This window comes from Mesoplodon mirus (assembly GCF_964341445.2).
Source record: "Mesoplodon mirus genome assembly, chromosome: 18".
Lineage (NCBI taxonomy): Eukaryota > Metazoa > Chordata > Mammalia > Artiodactyla > Ziphiidae > Mesoplodon > Mesoplodon mirus.
The window spans coordinates 13329227-13349873 of record NC_138994.1 but is presented as its reverse complement, the minus strand read 5'-3'; the positions used below and the strand labels follow the sequence as shown (position 1 = coordinate 13349873).

General features: G+C 47.6%; 1 protein-coding gene across 2 annotated transcripts in view; it reads right to left on the bottom strand.

Moving 5' to 3' along the window:
* The window catches only part of NPLOC4 (NPL4 homolog, ubiquitin recognition factor), a 56158-nt gene that overhangs the window by 13386 nt on the left and 22125 nt on the right, over window positions 1-20647 (bottom strand). For both annotated transcript variants that reach the window (XM_082603466.1, XM_082603465.1), the window contains exons 8-12: window positions 19531-19710; window positions 16288-16374; window positions 13950-14021; window positions 13404-13530; window positions 8598-8758 (exon numbers count right to left, since the gene is read on the bottom strand). In XM_082603466.1, coding sequence (XP_082459592.1) covers window positions 8598-8758; window positions 13404-13530; window positions 13950-14021; window positions 16288-16374; window positions 19531-19710 — 627 coding nt within the window. The remainder of the gene's footprint in view (window positions 1-8597; window positions 8759-13403; window positions 13531-13949; window positions 14022-16287; window positions 16375-19530; window positions 19711-20647) is intronic.

Genomic DNA, 20647 nt, shown 5'->3' with positions numbered 1-20647 from the left:
TTTTGCCAACCAAGCCCTAGCCCCACGTACCATTTTAAAAGGCAATTACTTTTTATGGGCATTAGCAAATGTCAGGCAGAGTACACTAGGAGGAAGACATCTTAATTCTTAGTTTGGCAGCCGCCAAAGTGTCAGAAATTTTATCTCCACCTGGAGCAAGACACTGGGAGAGTCAGAAATTGAGGTCCCTGGTGCCTCGCTACCTGCTATCGGCCATGTCTGTAAACATCAACAAGAAATCCAGGGATCTCTGTCTTTGTTAGCTCAAAGGCAGGCAGGCTTTGTGCCAGGACGACAGCAAACTCCACTTACTGGGTGGCACCATCTTGCTTTGGAAAAGGAAAATGAAATCCTTAATGTACTGCTTTTCTTCTTACAAAACTGGCAAGAAGGTAACAAGTGAAACTAGCAGTTTCTGAGACTTCGCAGAATAAAGCAAGAAAAAAAGTTCTCAGGACAAAGTCTCTTAAAGAATCCCGTTTAGGACTACCCTGGTGGCACAGTGGTTAAGAAGCCGCCTGCCAATGCTGGGGACACGGGTTCGAGCCCTGGTCCGAGAACGTCCCACATGCCACGGAGCAACTAAGCCCATGCGCCACAACTACGGAGCCTGCGCTCTAGAGCCTGCGTGTCGCAACTACTGAGCCCGCGTGCTGCAACTACTGAAGCCCGCGTGCCTAGAGCCCGTGCTCCGCAACAAGAGAAGCCACCGCAATGAGGAGCCCGTGCACCACAACAAAGACCCAACGCAGCCAAATAAAAAAAAAAAAAAATTAAAAAATTAAAAATTTAAAAAAGTAAAAGCACTAGGGCTTCCCTGGTGGCGCAGTGGTTGAGAGTCCGCCTGCCGGTGCAGGGGACACGGGTTCGTGCCCCGGTCCGGGAAGATCCCACATGCCGTGGAGCGGCTGGGCCCGTGAGCCATGGCCGCTGAGCCTGCGCGTCCGGAGCCTGTGCTCCACAACGGGAGAGGCCACAACAGTGAGAGGCCCGCGTACCACAAAAAAAAAAAAGCACTAAAAGAAAATGTAGGTAAATATACAGCTTTGAGGTAAAGAATTACTTCCTAAGTATGATGACAAAGGCAGGAATTACAATGAAAAAGGATTAACGTACCTTTGAAATCACAAAATGGTACACCTTACTTTGTATGAAAAGTATAAAGAAAATGATATCCTGGCATATGTCTGCAACATATGACAGAGGGTTAATGTATAAAGACTTCACAAACGAATGCGAAAGTGATGAACCACCTTACCAATACCTCAGGGCACACAGAGGCGATTCATAAAGAAAACACCAACACACACAGAAGACTTGGGATAGAGTGAGTGCAGAGCATGGGGTCCTGAGAGCAGGGCCCAGGCAGGCAATCAGACAAGGGCAGGGCTGGCCTGCGGCACAGTCTGAGCATGTAACTGCACCCTTCTTGGAGGAACTTTGGGAGACCACACGAAACCCTGGAAATATATGTCATCCTTTGACAAAACAACGCTTGGAATGGTTTGCTTGGAATGTCTCAAGTAACTCAGCACACACATGGACTGAGCTCCTGGATGAGCCACAAAGCACTTCTGGTAAGTGGCAGACGCTGGGACAAACCCGTGTCGGGCTGAGGACAGGTCAGTAAATGATGCCTAGGACAGAGAAGACTCCACAGTCCCCCCAGAGAGCGCTGGTCCCCTCCACAGCCGCGACGCCGCAGCTGCCTGCATGCTCTCTCCTCCCTGCTGCAGCCACCTGTCAGCTCTTCCAATTCCTCAGCACTGAGCCCACAACCACCCTTCACGCCAGGAACCCACCCTGCTGCCCCTCTGCCTGGGCAGCTGCCTAAGAGCAGTGTTCCCTGGGGTCTCCAAGACCCTCTTTGTCCATTGAACAGTCTCGGCTTCTCTCCTCTACTTCCAAGGCTTTAATTTGGGGTTTCTGGGCAGATAACTGTGAAAAGGACTTCTCGACCTCCTTCTGGTTCCACCACATCAAACTTCAAACACGGGCACCTGAACTCACCCCACCCACGCTGCTCTCACCACTACTCATCAAGGTTTACAACTCCAGCACCCACCACTCACCCAAACCAGAGACCCAGTTCCATCCTGTCCTCCCCGGAACTGTGCAAGGCCCATGGAGCTCTTGGCTCCAGGACACCCTCTCCATCCCCAAACGCCATGGGGAGCAGACACATGTCACCTGGACTGTGGCACCAGCCTTCTCACTGGCCACCGGACTCTGTACCCAGAAAGAATCTTCCACACCGGGGAGCTCCCTCCACACGGCCTGGCCTTCAGCTCCTCCAGCCACACCTCACGCTGGACGGTAGGCCCCACTGCACATGTCTCTCCTGCTGCCCCTCCTGGATCGGCCCTGGCATTTGACACTCATGTTGCTGCAAAAGCCTCCTGCCTCCAGACCCCTCTTCACGCCACATCCAGCAAGATCGTTCCAGAATCACCTTCCATCTATCTTTCTTTGGCTTCTCACTGCCCACCACCCCCATCACATGCACACTACAGCTAGACTTGAGCCTGGGCCCCCTAGATACACCATGCCCTCTGGACGTGTGGCCCCCAGATGGGCTTCCTCCCCACCTGGCTAACTTCCACGCCACACTGGACACCTCAACAGCCACCAACAGACCACCTGGGAAGAGAGGATGATTGTGACTTGCTCATCACTGTAGCCCCGGGGTCTGGCGAGGGACCCTGCACCCTATCCACAGCTGGACTGAGTGCAGAGGCTGCGGTTCCAGAGGAAAGGCCTTGTCAACGTCCACGTGTCCATGCATGCACGCGGGGTGCTGGAAGGACAGGTGAAGGTGGGTGTTGGGGTGTCTATTTTCTTATTAACCTGTAATGCAGGATTTCCCATAAAAATATACATTTGATTTCACATTAATAAAATGTTCTTAGTTAATATTTAGAAGGCTTGCACTCCTAATGCACATGGAACCATCCACCTCACTGTTCTGCTGCCCGTCCCCAAGCATCCCCTCGCTGGCTGCCTAGATCCTCGCTCCAAAACCCTCCTGTGTGCACCTCTCCCCACCTTTACAGGAGATGCTCCCCGGCCATTCTTTCACTGGCTGCACGGGACTTCCCAGGACAGAGAGATCAGAGCTGTAGACAAGGGTGGACCCTCAAGCTTTCCACCCCCATCTCCTGTGTGAACGCACATACAAACGTGTATACGTACAGGCATCAACATCTACAAGTGTGCCTTTAAAAAATAAAAAGTTAATTGGGATTTTACTGTATATAGATACATTTTTAATTTTACATCATGAGTTTTATCCCATATCTTCAAGTAATTTTCAAACACACACCTTTAGTGATCACAGAATATCCCACCATATAGATGTATTGTAATTCAATGCCCGTTATTAGACTTCTAGATTGCTTTAAGTTTTTGTTACCACAGATAACACCATGATGAACAGCCTTAGACAAATATGGGTACGTGTCCTGTTTACAAGGTATATTTTAAATCCAACCCCAAAGCCCACAGGAGGACTAAAAGGCTTACTTAAATGTTTGTTTTCATAGGTCTCTTTGCTCAAACTGATATTTTCCTGAAACGTATGAGAAATGAGTGTCTCAAATCCTACAGGGCTATAAACAATCCTGGGAAGCCCTTCTAGCCTGCTCTCACTAACAGGCAAGTGAGTGATCTAAGAAAACAGCCGCATGATTAAGGAAATAACATGTGTTCCACGACAACAGGGAGCTCTCTTCTTAAAGGCAAGAAACTTACAAGACATGGAAATAAAAAGCAAATTTCCAACCTGATAAAGGGTACTACAAAAACCCAAAAAAACCCACAGCAAACTCATAGTTAATGATGAAATCCCGAAAGCACATCCTTTACAATTAAAAACCAGACAAAAGTGCTGATCACTGGACATTGTTCCAGAAGCCCTAGCCAGCACGAGGAGTGAAAATGAAGGGAAGGGAGAAAAAGAACTGTCACTCCTGGATAATAACTCATCTGTGTAGAGAACCCAGAGCACACATACAAATTAGAGGAACAAGTAACAGCTGAACTGCCAAATGGTAGTTTTTATAATATGTAGAAACTATAAAGTACGTAGGAACAATCTAACAAACGATGGATAAGACTTTCAAGGAGAAAAATCCTAACTTTCTGAGAGAGGTCAAAGAACAAGAAACAAAGGGCAGCATCGCACACTGCGGGGGGGTGGGGGGGGTGGGGTGGGCGTGACCTATTTGTTTTGTGCAACCTGCAGGCAAGTCTCCATGACGGAGTTGGGGGGTCAGGAACAGTCAGAGCTCTCGGGAAGAAAAGCGGGGAAGGGCTGTGATGGATCAGGGACGAAGAGTCAAGTTACAGTGACTCGGACAGTGCGTTGGTGCTGGCTGAGGAACACCGGCCAGTGGACAGACGGGAGGACAGAGACACAGCCACGATCCCAGAGACGACTGGTAATGGAAAGGCACCACAGATCAACAGAGAAAGAAGAGGGTTTTTCCCAATAAATGGTGTTCAGACAGTATATGACTAAAAAAAACTAAGAAGGAAACTGGGCCCCTATCTCACACCACACATCTGAAATAATCCCAGGTGGAAGAAGAATCCAAAAACATCAACCCTGGAGAAGACAAGATAACAGACTTCCTTTGTGATTCAAAATGCCAAGCATAAAGACAAGGTTCAGAAAGCTGACCACATGGAAACGTAAACCTTCTGTCTCAATGACACCACGGGGAGTGGAGAGGCAGAGGTGTCACACCCCTGACTGACAGGGTTAGAGGCAGGGAGAAAAAGATTGAACCACCCAGGGAAGAAGAGGAAACAGACACAACGAGCACGTCACAGGAGACAGGACGAGCCAACAAACGATCAAAAAGGAGCCTGGCATCACTTATGATCAGGACGGCACAGTTACAGCTCAAGGAAATGCCCCATGGGTGTCTGAGTGGGGAGTGGGACTCGGGCCCAAGGCTGCGGAGTGTGGTGGTTCGCACAGCATTCTGCTCGTAGTGGGCACATGCCGAGGTGACACGATGGCCACATGCAGGCAGGTCTCAGGCCACACCGGGGTAAGTGAATGTGGCCCATCTCCAAGGACAGAAGAACAGGGCTTCCCTGGTGGCGCAGTGGTTGAGAGTCCGCCTACCAATGCAGGGGACGAGGGTTCGTGCCCCGGTCCGGGAAGATCCCACATGCCGCAGAGCGGCTGGGCCCGTGAGCCATGGCCGCTGAGCCTGCGCGTCCGGAGCCTGTGCTCCGCAATGGGAGAGGCCACAACAGTGAGAGGCCCGCATACCAAAAAAAAAAAAAAAAAAAAAAAAAAAGGACAGAAGAACACAGTTTTGGGTCTACAGTGTGCAGCAACATATAAAACTCACAACAGCTGCTTTAGGAAAACACACAAAGGAGGTAAAACTAGAAGAAAAGCAAGAAAGTCATAGTGCACCCCCGAAGGTAGTGCTCCCTCTGGAGGGGGGAGAAAAGGAGACAGAAGCAGAGAGAAGGATCCAGCAGCTACAGAGGCTACAGGAACGTTCTGGTCCTTAACTCTGGGGCAGAGACTTGGGATTGGTATTTCTGCTTTTTTTATTCCTTAAATATGTTTTATAAATAATCTTTCATATCTACTCAATATTTAATTTTTTTAATTAATTAATTTATTTTTGGCTGTGTTGGGTCTTCGTTGCTGTGTGTGGGCTTTCTCTAGTTGCGGTGAGCAGCGGCTACTCTTTGTTGTGGTGCGCAGGCTTCTCACTGCAGTGGCTTCTCTTATTGCGGAGCATGGACTCTAGGCATGCAGGCTTCCGTAGCTGTGGCACGCGGGCTCAGTAGTTGTGGCTCGCAGGCTCTAGAGTGCAGGCTCAGTAGTTGTGGTGCATGGGCTTAGTTGCTTCGTGGCATGTGGGATCTTCCTGGACCAGGGCTCAAACCCTGGTTCCCTGCATTGGCAGGCGGATTCTTAACCACTGTGCCACCAGGGAAGTCCCTATGTTTAATTTTTAAAACTCTGAAAAGAGAAAGAAATGGCAGCCTGATGACCCTGGAGCAATGTATTCATGCACACTGAGCGCACTGGGGCTGCACAAGCCTCTGTGGCTAAAGGGGAGGGGCTCTCCACAAGGACAACAGGCCCCGTTACGGCCCCCAGACCAGTGAGCTGTGCCAAAATGCTCAGGACGGCAGCCAGCAGGACCACCAGGTCTCAGGGTCTAAAAATGAGTCAAAACGTAGATTCTGCATTCCAAAACAGTGCCATTCAAATGTATCTTATAAGATAGAAACTTCTGAGGGAAAGACTGAACCCTCACATTGTTTCCCAGCGTGGTGTGACTTGATGTGCGATTCTTCAAAGTACCTGATGCCTACACAGGATTTGTGTAAGGGTGAGATCTGTGTTATCAAGCCAGGTAATTGCTATTAAAAACCACAGGAGGGAAGAGACAATGGGAGTTCCTAAACAAGGCTCTTTGGAAATATTTTCTTTCAAGAATGATATGGAGAACCCTTTCCCAGGGCTCCTTACTGTCCCCAAACCTGAGGGGTCATCTAAGCAAGTTGTCACAGGCCAGCCTCACTTTATCCCTCCACTGCCACCACCTGAAAGGAGCATATACAACAGCGAGGCCTGCCTGCTGCAGAGGAAAGACAGACTGCTCGCTACCTACTGGCCTGGCCTTCCTGGCTCAGTGACAGTCCCCGCCCCCGCAGCCCTCGGACCACGCAGCAGCACTGATTCAGAAGCAGATTGAAGACCTTCATTCCAAAGAGCTGAGGAGGAGACCAGGAGCAAGGACAAGACTCTCAGGCCCTTGTGCCCTTCCTTTGCACATCACCCGCTGCCACAGACACCCACAGCATGGACAAGCCAGCTCCAGACGGGGTCTCGACCCCACTTCTGATCCCTGAAGAGGTGAAGTCTTTGTCACAATCAGGTAGTCTCTGGTCTCCAAATCACCACCAGGACGAGGCCCCGGAGCCCCTCAGCTTCTAGGCGCTCTCCTGGGTGTCTGATGCATCCTGCAGGTAGTAAGCTGCGCCCATACCACTGAATGCTATTTGGCAATGAAAAGAATGAAGTACTGCAGGCTGCAGGCATGGAGGAACCTTGAGACATTACGGTAAGTGGTGAAAAGTCAGTCACAAAAGACCACACACTGTAGGATTCCATCAGGGAAACCTCAGAGAAAGCAGATCAGCGGTTGCCAGGAGTTGGGAGGATTGGGGTGTAACTGTTAAAGGATGTAGGGCTTCTTTTTTGGGGACAAGAATGTTCTAAAATTAGATTGTGGTGATGGCTACACAACCCTGCGAACATCCGAAGAGCCCCTGAGCCAGGCACATTAAATGAGTGAATTGTGTGGTATGTGAATTGCATCTCAATAAAGCTGTTTAAAAATGCAGACTTAGGGACTTCCCTGGTCCAGTGGCTAAGACTCCGTGCTCCCAATGAAGGGGGCCTGGGTTTGATCCCTGGTCAGGGAACTAGATCCCACATGCTGCAACTAAAAGATCCCACATTCCGCAACGAAAATCCCGCATGCGGCAACGAAGATCCCACATGCGGCAACTAAGACCTGGTGCAGCCAAATAAATAAATATTTTTAAGAAAGAATTTTAAAAAATTAAACTAAATAAAATTTTAAAAAATAAATAAATAAAAATGCAGACCTGCTGGAACAAGAAAAACAACAAAACATTGACTAGATGTGCACACACTGATATAAAAAAATTGCTAAAAGATATCAAATCATTTTAAAGAAATTAGATCATCACTCTTTCTGGGTTTTCGTTGCTTGCCTATTTTATTTCCAGGCCCCTTCTGCCAGCAGGTCTTTGTGGCCTAAGTGCAGTGATATTGTGAGCAGACCTGTCAACCTAGAACTCCTTACACAGTGAAAATATCCTTCAGAAATGGAGAACAATGTACTTCTCAGACACACAAAAGCAGCCGGGAATACAAGAAATATTAAAGGGGTCCTCCAGACAGAGCGGTGCCAGATGGAAACCAAAGTCTGCCCAGGATGGGGAACAGGCAGGGTGCCTGCCTGTGACCAGAGCAACTCCCATGAGGAGGATGGGAGCCATGTTGCTAATTCCCAGGGAAGCACCCAACTCCGACTTGTTCAAACCAGACCACAGTTTTCAAAAAAATCGTTTTTATAGCTTTCACAGGAAACAAAGGTTTAAAAACAGACAACTGCTTGTCTAAGCGGTTAACCTAAACTTGGGTCCCCTCAGGAGAGCCTAACTTCTGCCAAGCAGCTCCAACCTTCACTCCTGCTGAAGCCCTGTTAGGCACCATTTCTCCTTTTCAGAAACTGAAACAGTCTGAGTTGCAGTGGTTTCATTTGTATTATGTACCCCTAAACCCAGTGCGTGTCACCCCCACTTCTGTTTATAAGCCCTAACACCACAGAAGCCTGCCTGAGTAGCTAACAAAGGCCCTGGAAATGCCACAGAGTCCCTTATCCACAAGCTAGGCTCTAGACGACCACGGCTGACCAACAGCTCCCATGGCCAGAATGCACCAAAATTAGCAACGTCCAGGACAGGTCAGCATCCTGCTGCTCTCCATCCACTTCTCTCTTTCGGTACCAATGCATTTTTACCTTATAAAACACATCAGGCACGTACTGCTCGCTGCTGGACTCCTTGGCGTAGCCGAGCTCAGGGGCGTCCTTGCAGGGCAGCAGGCACTCATCTCGGACCAGCGCCATGCACTGATTGGACACCTGGTACCCTTCAAAGTGCACCTGGTTGTCGGGGCCACCTGCAAGAGACAGACCTTCAGCGAGAATCCTCCAAAGGACGTTCAAAACAAGTGTCATCCTTTACCTTGGACCTGCAGAACCAACTCTCATGAGTGTGTCTTGGGTAAGAATCAAAAATGATTGACAGCAGTTTTACGACAGCCTTGGGCACAAGGCCTTGAACACAGGGTGTGCAGATGCCACTGCAGCTCCTCAAACAGGCCCCACCAGCGACACGCTCTCTGAGAATCGGGAAGCAAGACTGTTAAACCTTCTCCGACACCCAACCAAAAGCATACTTGGGCTCCTGGTTTTTAGTATCACAGAGATGTGAACAACAGACAGAGCCCTGTGTTCCAGCAAATTCTGTTCTTGAGTGAATGCAGGGAGACGAATGGGAGTGGATGGGAGAAGACAGAAACCTTTCCCAGCACAAAGTGTCAGTATCTGCACAGCATGGAGACCAGCCCTGACCTCAGATGCCTGTGCAGTTGGCACATCAAGGAGGCGTGGACCCCACCACAATGCCTAGGAGGTTGCTCTCCCTGCACCGAGCCCTGCCCTCCATGCCTTCCACTCTAACCTCTCTCAGGCCCTGCTCCAAAGAAACCCACAGTAGGGCTTACAGTTTGGGACAAGGGTAAAACCCATCCCAAATGGGTCAGGAGGTCAGGCATTACCGAGCATGCAGCCATCTTCCTCCCCTGCAGAATCAGGGTCACACTCTGACAACTGTAACAGCCTCATTTTTATGGCTTTGGAGAATTTTTGAAAACCTTCAATACCTCTATCTTAGTTTCTTTGACAAAAGCAGAATAAGTTACTGTTCAGGGAACAGAAATTCTATCTGTCTGGCTTTCAAACATTTACCAGAAAGCAGATCTGATGGCCAAGCAATCAAAAATGTGAAGGACAGGGCAGAGCCAGCCTCCAAGGGACAAACAGGGGCCTGTGTCTGCTCGACTCTGCACACCAGAGGCCAACAGCAGCTGGCTTCCAAATGCTGCGTCACGCTGGGCTCCAAAGGCCCGGTGGACAGTCAAGCCTAGCATCTTCTCTCTGGCCCTCAACTCACACACTCGGGGGAGGTGGCCAGGCCTGGACAATGACCGCTAACTAAGGTCAAGGCAGCAAACGCAGGGCATGTGACCCTCTAGTGCAATCCGGGGAATGAACGTCATAGCAGCACAATGAATGTGCAGTTCACAAGGCGCAGAGGCGGTCGGGAAGGAACATGGAGGAGCCGCCCTTGGTGTGTGTACTGTAAACCTGTGCTGGTTTTGAGATAGATCTGGCCTGTGAGAACCAGGGACAAATGGAAAGCAGTATTTGTAAAACGGAAGATTCTTAAAACAAGCAAACTCAGTCCATATGGATAGTCTCCAAAGGCAGAGTCACTGACAGGAACCTCAAGCTCCCCATTCCATGTGGAAAAGCAAGAAACCAGGTCCTGAGGGGTTCTCTGAACCTTGCTGGAAACCTGGTACCATCCCTGAGATGAAGCAGGCCAGGCCAGTTAACTCTCATTCCCTTCCCAAATCAGTCCATCAGGAAGTCCACTGTGTGATGGAAAGGGGTGGTGATAAAGGACAGCTGCTCTTGAGTCTGAGATGCAGCCCAGAAAGTAACACGCACAGCTGAGAAATGAGTGCGAGTGTGCCAGGTGACCGAGACACAGACACCAGCATCGTGGCAGGGAGTTTAAACTTGGGCTCTGTGATGATTCTCCTTCCACAAGCTCCTTCATGTGCACATGAGCAAACCCCACATGGAATCATCACTCTTTTCCCCTAAAGGTTTCAAGCTAGAGAAGTTCTTAGATGGGATCCGCAGACACAAGGCCAAATGGTAAGGCCCCCACACCCCAGCCAGCACCTGGGCCTGCAGCATCAGCAGCAGCTGTGGGGAGCTGACAGCAGCGTGACCATGGAAGCACCATGAACCCCGGGACACACCGGCCAGTCTCCCGGGAGACGGCCATAAACACACAGGACTGCTCCTTCCTGTCCCATCAGGGTCTTAAGGATGGGACTTCAGCAAGGGCATTTCAAACAGCTCCCCAGGGTACCAACATGGCCCTGGTCAAGAACCACTGATGCGGAGGAAGAGAACAATCTGTCTGGAGTCAGAAGATCTCTGACACTTTGGATAACCACCTTCCATCGCTGCCCCCTGGGAAAGGGAGAGGAATTATGAGTCTGAGCATCTCACAGCATTTCCAAGAGGGACAAATCAGCACAGATGTGAAAGGACTCTAACTGCAGATCTTATTATAAGTTAAGTGATTTTCTGCCTTATAGTTCTAAAACCCTAGTAAAGTGCCAATTTGGGAGGCAAAAATTCCAAGGACAATCTTTAATTTCCAAATTCCCAACAAGAGGTGTGAGTCAATAACTGAAGGTACAGGCAGCCCCCAAGTTGGAAACTATTTATAATTCAAAACATGTACCAGTTCTTTGGGCCCACTGAATAATTCCGCATAGAAACAGTAATTAAAGGGGTTAGGTTACCAATGGGAGCCCACGGAAGCCTAAAACAGCAGTTCTCACAAGGAGCAGTTCTGGAAATCTGTGGAGGTGATTTTTGGTTGTCTCAACGAAGGGGGGCAGCGGGGGGCAGGGGCTGCCAGTTTTAGCAGGCTAGAGTCAAAGGTACCAGACGTCCTGCTGTGTCCAGGGAGTCCCACACAATAAAGAACTGTTCCACATTCCACATGGCCTTGAAATGTCCCTCGAACACTCCTGTAGGTAAAACCCCTATTTGTGATGATCTAGGATTAGAATCAATTGTATTTTATACACAGCCACAGAAACAAACACGCCCAGCTTTAACAGACAGCGACTCCTCTAGGAGCATGATACCACATAAGCTGAGGAAGGGCCCTGCTTGGCTCAGAACTCCGTGGAGAGCTGCTGAGTGTCTAGGACCCACGTCACTGATGCCTGTGCAGGCCCCGCCCCACAAGGTTGGCAGCTCCGGCTCCTCCCCTGTGCTCTCCTCAGCAGGCACCAGTCCCCAGGCACTGGCATGCAGAATGCACTGTCTTCTTACCTGCATGCTCTTTCACTATTATTTCTCCTTAATGTTACAGTCAGCCTACTACTCTGCTTTCTTTTTTAGAATCAGATGTGTGGGCAGGTATACTATCTATGAATTTTACTTTCTGGATAGTAAAGAGGTGTCACAAATGTTCTAAAGAGAGGGTGTCCAGTCTGATAGGCTTGAGAACCACCAGCCTAAATGCCTGGACCCAGAATCTCAGCCTAAATGAAGGGGGCAGGGGTTTATGTGATGCAGGAAGTAGAAAGAGAATACTTTCCTCCCCTTCATCAAACAGAAAGCTGGCTTGGCAAGATTCTGATTATGTAAAACGTGTCTCTTCTCTGCTCTCCTCCTTGGCTCCTGCTACCCTGAGCGCTCTCATCACAACAGGTCCCCTGCCCCATTTGCCCCCGTGGAAGGACTCTATGCTACAGAATTACTGCTTCCGCAAATCCCAGTCCAAACTCCCATCCACTTCCTTAAGCATCTGACCCCACTAATTTATGCTAACATGTGAACAATGCAGCCATGGCCTCTCATGCCCCCAAAGTACATTCATTTCAAAAAGAAGGTGCTGGTCACTCTAAATGGATCTCAAATCAAATGGATCTTAAAAATTCAGACAGTATGAAAGATGTTTTCCTTCCCATGGCAGTGGTAACAGGCTCAGCTGGGATTAATAAGGGATCTAGTTACTTACATGCTTGGGCTGTTTGTAAACTGGTATTTTGAACTAGAGGAAGCATGGTTACCATGAACAAACTGGATTATCATCTCTGTGATGGTAGAACCCAAGTCGTCACAGGACAGAGGTTAGCTTTTACTTTAAAAAACTGACCAAAGAGATTGTTTTTATTAGTTGGTTCTCCAAGTTTCAAATTCCTACTTCTTTTAAATCATATGGTCTTATGCCTGGCTTTTCTCTAGGACAGCATCTCAAGTATGGTATAAAAGATTTGGTGGCACTTTTTTACAGGCCACAGTCTTTTATTATTATATATTCATTATGTACATAACATGTAGTATGATGTGCACAACATCTCACACACACACACTCATCACTCCCAAAAAAAGCTTTATGGAAATGGTTTCTTAAAATGACACTCCCACTCATAAATTAAAAAGTAACAGAAACAGTAAATCCCTCTTCTCCTGCACAGCTAGACAGAGTCATCCTTGGTTACTGGAAAGGGTCAAAGATAGCCCAGAACTCAGATCCAGAACCAAGTGAACTTGGACTGAGGCCAAGAGAATGGACTAGAGGAGGGCTACACTGAGGCCGCAATTCTAGGAGTTTTGTGTGATGCTGAGTAGTTCAAGATTTTTGCCGCAAACCAAAAAAGAAGAATCTTATGTCTCACAGGCCCATTAAGAAAATCTATTGTAGGGACTTCCCTGGCGGTCCAGTGGTTAAGACTCCACGCTTCCACTGCAGGAGGCATGGGTTCGATCCCTGGTCGGGGAACTAAGATCCCACATGCCACGCGATGCAGCCAAAAAAAAAAAAGAAGGAAAGAAAGAAAATCTATTGTAACTAAGTTAAGAATGCAAAGCTACTGAAAGAGGAACAAAACATATTAACGAGGTAGTAATATTTACAATATAAATGCCCCCCATTTATACCTGTAGCCACTGCAGTAACAAACTTGGATCCAAAATGTCCATCTGGAGAGAGTCGACATATGTTGGGATGCTTATTTTGAAAGTCTCCTGCAGTGATACATTCTTCTGAACTCAGGAAATAGGTGTCCTAAGAAAAGAGAATCAGCATACCAAGTTTTATGGCATCATGTCAAAATATGCTTCTATTTCTTCTTTAGAAAATATTAAGAACTAAACTATGACACATCACAAACTACGGTGAAGCAAGTACCTACAATTCCTGACTGTTACCAACTCCTCACAGAAAAACACGTGTAACCAGTAACGCCAGAAGCACAGGCAATCCACCTCATGGGTTGACCTCCAAAAAGCAGTGGTTTATAAAGGGAAAGTCTCTCTGATCTCCGAGACAGAATGAACAGACCCAGCCTTAATTTATCAAGAACACTGTGTTGAAAATAACGTGGTCTAAAAGCCAGGGTGAGCTGTGCAGAGACACCGGAGAGTGCAGCCCAGAGCTGGTCCATAACAAGCTCTGGCCGAGCGAGCATCCCTGCCCCATCTCACCTTATTTCGACTATATCGAACTGTACCCTTTCGGGTATCTTCCGAGACAAGGTCTGTAAATATCCAGCCAACCTGCATAAAAGAGAAGAATACCTTCTGAGTCTCTCCCTGAAACAGGTGACGAATGTCTTCTAGCTTCTGCCCAGAGAGGAGACTCCTGGAAGCCAGTTCTTTCTTTCTAGGTGAGTCAGCTCCTCAGCTAAGCCACTGTCCACACCAGGGCTCTCAAACTCTACTCGGCTGACACTGGCCGTCCTCCCCCTGGTGCTGTCGGGTGGAGATGAGGGCAAACGAGCACATCTCATTTATTCGTTAGAAAAAGTCTTCTCAGCAACACCTCTGTGCCCTGCACTATGCTAGGTGCAGGGGACCCCGGGGGGCATAAAATTAACAGAACGTCAGTGAAAAGGGAATTTACACTCCAGAGAGGAAGACAGATAATGAGCAAGCAAATAAAGACAATGCCACTTAAGATACTAGGGCTTTCTCAGTAAGACAGGAAAACATACTCTCCAGAGAATGCACGTAAAATAAAAAAGAATGATAGAACAGAGACTTCGCGCAGCTGCTCCTCTGGGCTCCGGTGTGGGGCTAAGGGAAGCATCTGAGGGTACAGGGATCTGAAACGCCAGTCCCAGGGCTTGGGGCAGGGTCGGCCTCCCTGGCACGTCCTGCTACAGCAACAGTGCCTGTCTGTGTGCTCTGTGATCCCTGGCCTTCCTGTGCTCACGAACCTCACAGCTGATTACCATTCCTGAACCAGAACCTGGCTGGGAGGTCTAAGAGCGGGGCTGGAATCCAGAAACACACCCACTTCTGTCCTTCGGAGAAGCGATCTGGTGCTCATGACCCTCTCTAGCACAACCCTGACATGAAACTCTTCAATTCCATCTCCTGCAGACACGACCAGGCAAATCTGGAGACTTTCATTTTCTTTAAAAATGCCAAATGAACAAAACCCCCGAGGAGGATGGCAATGGAGAAAATGAGACTTAAAGGATAAATGTAACTCAGCAGTAAATAAAGCAGAGCCAAAATCAAGCTGAGATAAATTAGGGCTAAGGAACCAGTGTTTGGAGAAAGGCATTTAAGTAACTTCAAGATCTTCTAATTATGACTATCATGACCAAACATTTATAACAAACATAGGTAAAAAAAATTACACTGATTTCTCTTTTGAACAAGAGAAAATTCCAGAATTTAAACCAAAATATGCCCCTAAATCATGATGCTGACTCCTTGTTAGAAACAACAGGACTTTTTTGTTCTTAAAACGACACAGTGACTTTGTTCCACAGCCTTCCTGGGTTATAAGGCACATTTCCAGTTTTCCCTGTTTATCTGTAGGGAGTTTATTTCTCATTGTCTAAATTGATTAGGAAATAAAGGATAAAACTTACATAGCTATTAAGAGTGAATTCCTAAGATGTGTTCAAATTCACAGTTCAACATTATCTATAAAACGCCATCTTTGGGCTTCCCTGGTGGCGCAGTGGTTGGGAGTCTGCCTGCCAATGCGGGGGACACGGGTTCAGGCCCTGGTCTGGGAAGATCCCACATGCCTTGGAGCAACTGGGCCCGTGAGCCACAGCTACTGAGCCTGCACGTCTGGAGCCTGTGCTCCGCAACGAGAGGCCGCGACAGTGAGAGGCCCGCGCAGCGCAATGAAGAGTGGCTCCCGCTCGCCGCAACTAGAGAAAGCCCTTGCACAGAAATGAAGACCCAGCACAGCCAAAAAAATAAATAAATAAATCTTCAAATTTATATTAAAAAAAAAAAACGCCATCTTTATAGAACTTAACCAAAGATGTGAGATAAACCAGATCATCAGACTCAAAAAGAAAATTCTCCTCTGTCTTCTAACTGCCCAGGAAAACTAAGAAGGCTTTACACGCTCAGCTGCCTCAACTATAAACAGGAGGTTCAATGAGGACTGAAGAGGGACCACGAGAAGCTCCAAGTGTGGGGGACAGGAAACGATGAGCACAGACAGACACGTGAAGGGAGAGCTCACACCTAGGAGGATGTGCCTTAAGAGCCTGGCGTCAAGGTCCCCTCCGGCAGGAAGTAGGGGTCTTGCTCCTGCTGCTTCTTTCCTCCCCCACTTTGAGGCAAGCCTCAAGAAGTATGTCTGGCGGATTTAAATATAACAGTCCCTGCACTGGGATCCTTTGAGCACCCAATAAACACAAGCGAGGTTTCAAAACGTGCCAGGCCTGCACCTGACGTTGTGCAGTTGGGAGTTCAGTCCCAGACCAGGCCTGGCCATACCACCCACCTAGATGTCCCCAACACAGAGCCGGGGCCTCCCCTCAAGGCCAAGAGAATACTTCAGTACCTTCCTCAGGCCAAGTTTGGCAGCAATTTCATCAACCACCTCAGCCTTTGGGTCTTCAAGAAGCTCCAAGCTATTCTGTGTACCGATCTGTGGGGGTATTAAAGAGAGAAGATGGATTTAGAGGAGGGGTTCAGAAAAGCAGCACAGCAGCTCTGTTCCATTTCTGGCTCAGGTGTCACAAAGGAACACCAGTCTCCCCCTTGCCAAAAAGGAGAGTTGAGGCAGCAGGAAAAGCTCGACTAGATAACACAGGCCAAGCCCTCCAGGCTCTTCCCTTCTAGGGCTGTGCTTTGCTTTTAATCAAGATTCAGAGAACATGAAGAGGCTACATTCAGGCTGGGTCACGCTACCAGCTCCACATGAAACATGTGGTCGTTTAGGACTAGGGAAGGCTCTCTACACCTTAAGGTTCCTTCACTGGGGATAGAAGTTAGTTTCAAAACTCCCTCGGATAGTTTTCACTCCAAATAGGCTTGGCTAGATTAGGTAAGATTAGAGCTATAAGGGAACGTTCGTTCCCAAAAAACAGCCTTGGAAAATTCGTATGCAGCTCCTGCAGGGACAGTGCTTAGCTTCACAGGCAAGGCAGAGTGAGAGAGTACAACAGATACACACACCCTAAGCCAAGGACAGGGCACCTGAAATCGGTAACCTGCTGACCGGTGGGCAGAGCCCTCAGCTTGGGGCAGTGGCGGGGGGCGTGGGCTGGTTCACATGCAACCTACACCGGCCACAGGATCCCACTTCCTGCAGTGGACAAAGCTTGCTGAAATCTTCCATCTGCACTGAAATGCAGCTCATAAAGCTAAGCATCATACTGAGCAGAAGACCCGGCTATAGAATATGAAAGCGAAGGTAATTCCAAATTGAGTTATACTAATTGGGTATATCCTTGTAAATTAGTCAAATCCCGGCAAAACAACAAAAGAACTTTATGTTGCTGGGTATGACCCATATGGAGATCATTAATACCTCCAGGGCACAGGTCAAAGCACAAACTCAGAACAAACCTAAGGATTTTGTTTCATGACATGTGGCAGCATGAGCTTCAACTTCTAATGAGCTGGAGGTTATTAGAGGTCAAGTGTTTCAACCTCCAAGATCCCCAGTTTGGGAGCTCTGATGATGCTGTTAGTAGCCTGGACACCAGAGGCTTCTGTTCCGATTTCTGTTCAATCATACTCTTAACAGAACTGTTGAAATGCTTCATGAAAGGACCCTCCTCAAAACTGAATTGGAACGTCTTGTGCTTCCAAAAGCAGCTCCCGCTGACAGAGCACACTCAATGCCCCAAGAGTCAGACAAGCAGGGTCTCTGGGTGAGCATCTGCTGCCATCTCATGTCTCCCTGGAGGTGAGCCATCACAAAAGGCCTGGTCAAACATTTCCTCTGTAGCTCTCAGGAAATAATGAGAATATCCAAGGGAGCAGACGACACACAATCCGTACAAACACAGCCAGGGAAGAAACGGCGTCTGTGCAGGAGCCACACACCTGCACACCAGCCAGTGGCCACAAGGCCTGCAGTTTCAGACCCTGGTTTACTTAAAAAGTTGACCAGTCACGGTGAGGTCTCCAGAACACGGCACAGGTGACACACTTGTGTATGGCGTGGTGCCCACCCAGAGACAAAGGAGGGGATAGTGTGAAATATCTGCGTATCTGCTTATACTAAAAAAATCAAACTTTGGAGACCTAAGCCAAAAACTGCTTAAAGTGGGGGCTACCTGTAGGAGAGGGAGGAAATTAGATGAAGGGGAAGACGTTGTTTGTAGATCTCACTTTGCAAATGTGCAAATTTTTTTTACTTTTCCAACATTTTTTTAAATAAAAAATTTCAGACATACAGCAAAGGTTAAAGAATTTACAGTGAACACCAATTTCCCACCACCTAATTCAGCCACTAACATTTACTCTGTTCCATTCACCCCTCTGGCCATGCCTCAGTGCACCGTGTTTTGTGTTTTTACATCACAGTCACCTGCAGGCACAGGACCCTCCCCCAACTACCTCAGCACATCATGAACCAGGATGCAATACGGTTCCAATCTTCACTTTTGTCGTAAACTTATATACAATAAAACAAAATAAATATTTTATATAACATACACTATACAACCATATAAACATTTTACATAATTATACAAATTTAAAAATATATATGGGCTTCGCTGGTGGCGCAGTGGTTAAGAATCTGCCTGCCAATGCAGGGGACACGGGTTCGAGCCCTGGTCCGGGAAGATCCCACATGCCAAGGAGCAACTAAGCCCGTGTGCCACAACTCCTTAGCCTGCGCTCTAGAGCCCACGAGCCACAACTACTGAGCCCACGCACCACAACTACTAAAGCCCGTGTGCCTAGAGCCCATTCTCCGCAACAAGAGAGGCCACCGCAACGAGACGCCCACGCATCGCAATGAAGAGCAGCCCCCGCTTGCCGCAACTAGGGAAAGCCCGCAGGCAGCAACGAAGACCCAACACAGCCGTAAATAAATAAATAAAGAGATAAATCTATTTTATAAATTAAAAAAATATACATATATATATATATATATATACATAAAGCCAATCCCTAACTACTGAAAATAAAACAAATGAACATAAATGTGTAACTCTTTGGTGATGTAATCATACAGGGAAGATCTTCCAAGTGACTTTAAAACACAGTAACCAGCTGCTGGTCCCTAGTGGGATATACCCTAGGGGCCCTCCCCTCCCACCAAAACAATCTTGAACTGTTTTCAGTCCTACATTGGTGGTAATTTTGATATTGTTATTAAGACAGTTACATGTGTAGCATAAGATAAAGAACTTGAGTAGTTTTGTGACTCTAATTCCATAAATCCTGGGACAGCTGATTGTAGGCATGGGCAGAGGAGATAACAGAAGCAGAAGAAAGAGGGCAACTGTATGACACTTTGGGGGAACTGACAAAAGTTGAATAAGATGGCAGATTAGATAAAAATATTGTATCGAAGTTCAATTTACTTAAGTTGCTCAATGTACTTGTTATATGAGAACATGTCCTTATTCTTTGGAAATATACACTGAAATATTTAGGGGCCATGATCTTACTCTCCAATAATTCAGAAAATAAATACTGTGTGTGTGTGTATAGAGAAAGAGATAGACTGGGCAAACGATACAGTAAGAGAAGCAGCATGCAACCTGAAAAGGGCTCCCATACAGCCTTCAAAACAAAGCAATACAGAGACCTGTAGAGTGCAAATCCTGTTCACATCTACCTGAGGAGGTTCATAAATCGCAGCCACTTCAGCCCTGATACCAAGAGGAATGTCTTTGTGCTCCGTGTACCGTCCATACAAGTACCCGAAGTGCTGGTTCCCTGTCTTCCTCCAGAAGTCAAGGAAGCGGTCAGCAACTGTATGATTCTCAAACATGATGTTGTCCACATGTCTGTATTTCTGCAGAGTTAACAACAATGGGCTAAATTAAAACACTCCATCAAAAATAAATAATTTACTATTTTATCACGAACTGTTCATAAGTATCTTTTACCTAGCTTTTTAACACACACACACACACACACACACACACACACACACACACACACACACACACACACACACACACACACACACACTTTAAGAATGTACTCCCGGGGGCTTCCCTGATGGCACAACGGTTAAGAATCCCCTTGCCAATGCAGGGGACATGGCTTTGAGCCCTGGTCGGGGAAGATCCCACATGCCGAGGACCAACTTAAGCCCGCGCACCACAACGAAGAGTAGCCCCCACTCGCTGCAACGAAAGAAAGCCTGCGCACAGCAATGAAGACCCGACGCAGCCAATAAATAAATAAATTTATTTAAAAAAAAAAAAGAATGTACTCTCGGGACTTCCTTGGCAGTCCAGTGGTTAAGACTCTGTGCTCCCAATGCAGTGGGCACAGGTTCAATCCCTGGGTGGAGAACTAAGATCCTGCATGCCACACGGGGCGGGGAAAAAAAAAAAAAAGAATGTGCTATGCCCTTAAGACCACTTCAGATTCTAGTGGGTGGGAAGGGTAGGGGTGGGACTCTCATTAAATTAATTCAAATTAATCTTACTGGGATTTTGCCTAAAATGCAGGTTTTCACAATCTCTAGGTCAAAAAAACAGTTTTCAAAAAGAAATTAAGACAGAAAGAAAGAGAGAAGGGGAATTCCCTGGTGGTCCAGAGGTTAAGACTCCGCGCTTCCACTGCAGGGAGCGAGGGTTCGATCCCTAGTTGGGGAACTGAGATCCTGCATGCCGCGCAGCGCGGCCAAAAAAATAAAAATAAAATTTAAAAAAAAATGGAGGGGAGTTCCCTGATGGTGCAGTGGTTATGAATCCACCTGCCAATGCAGGGGACAGGGG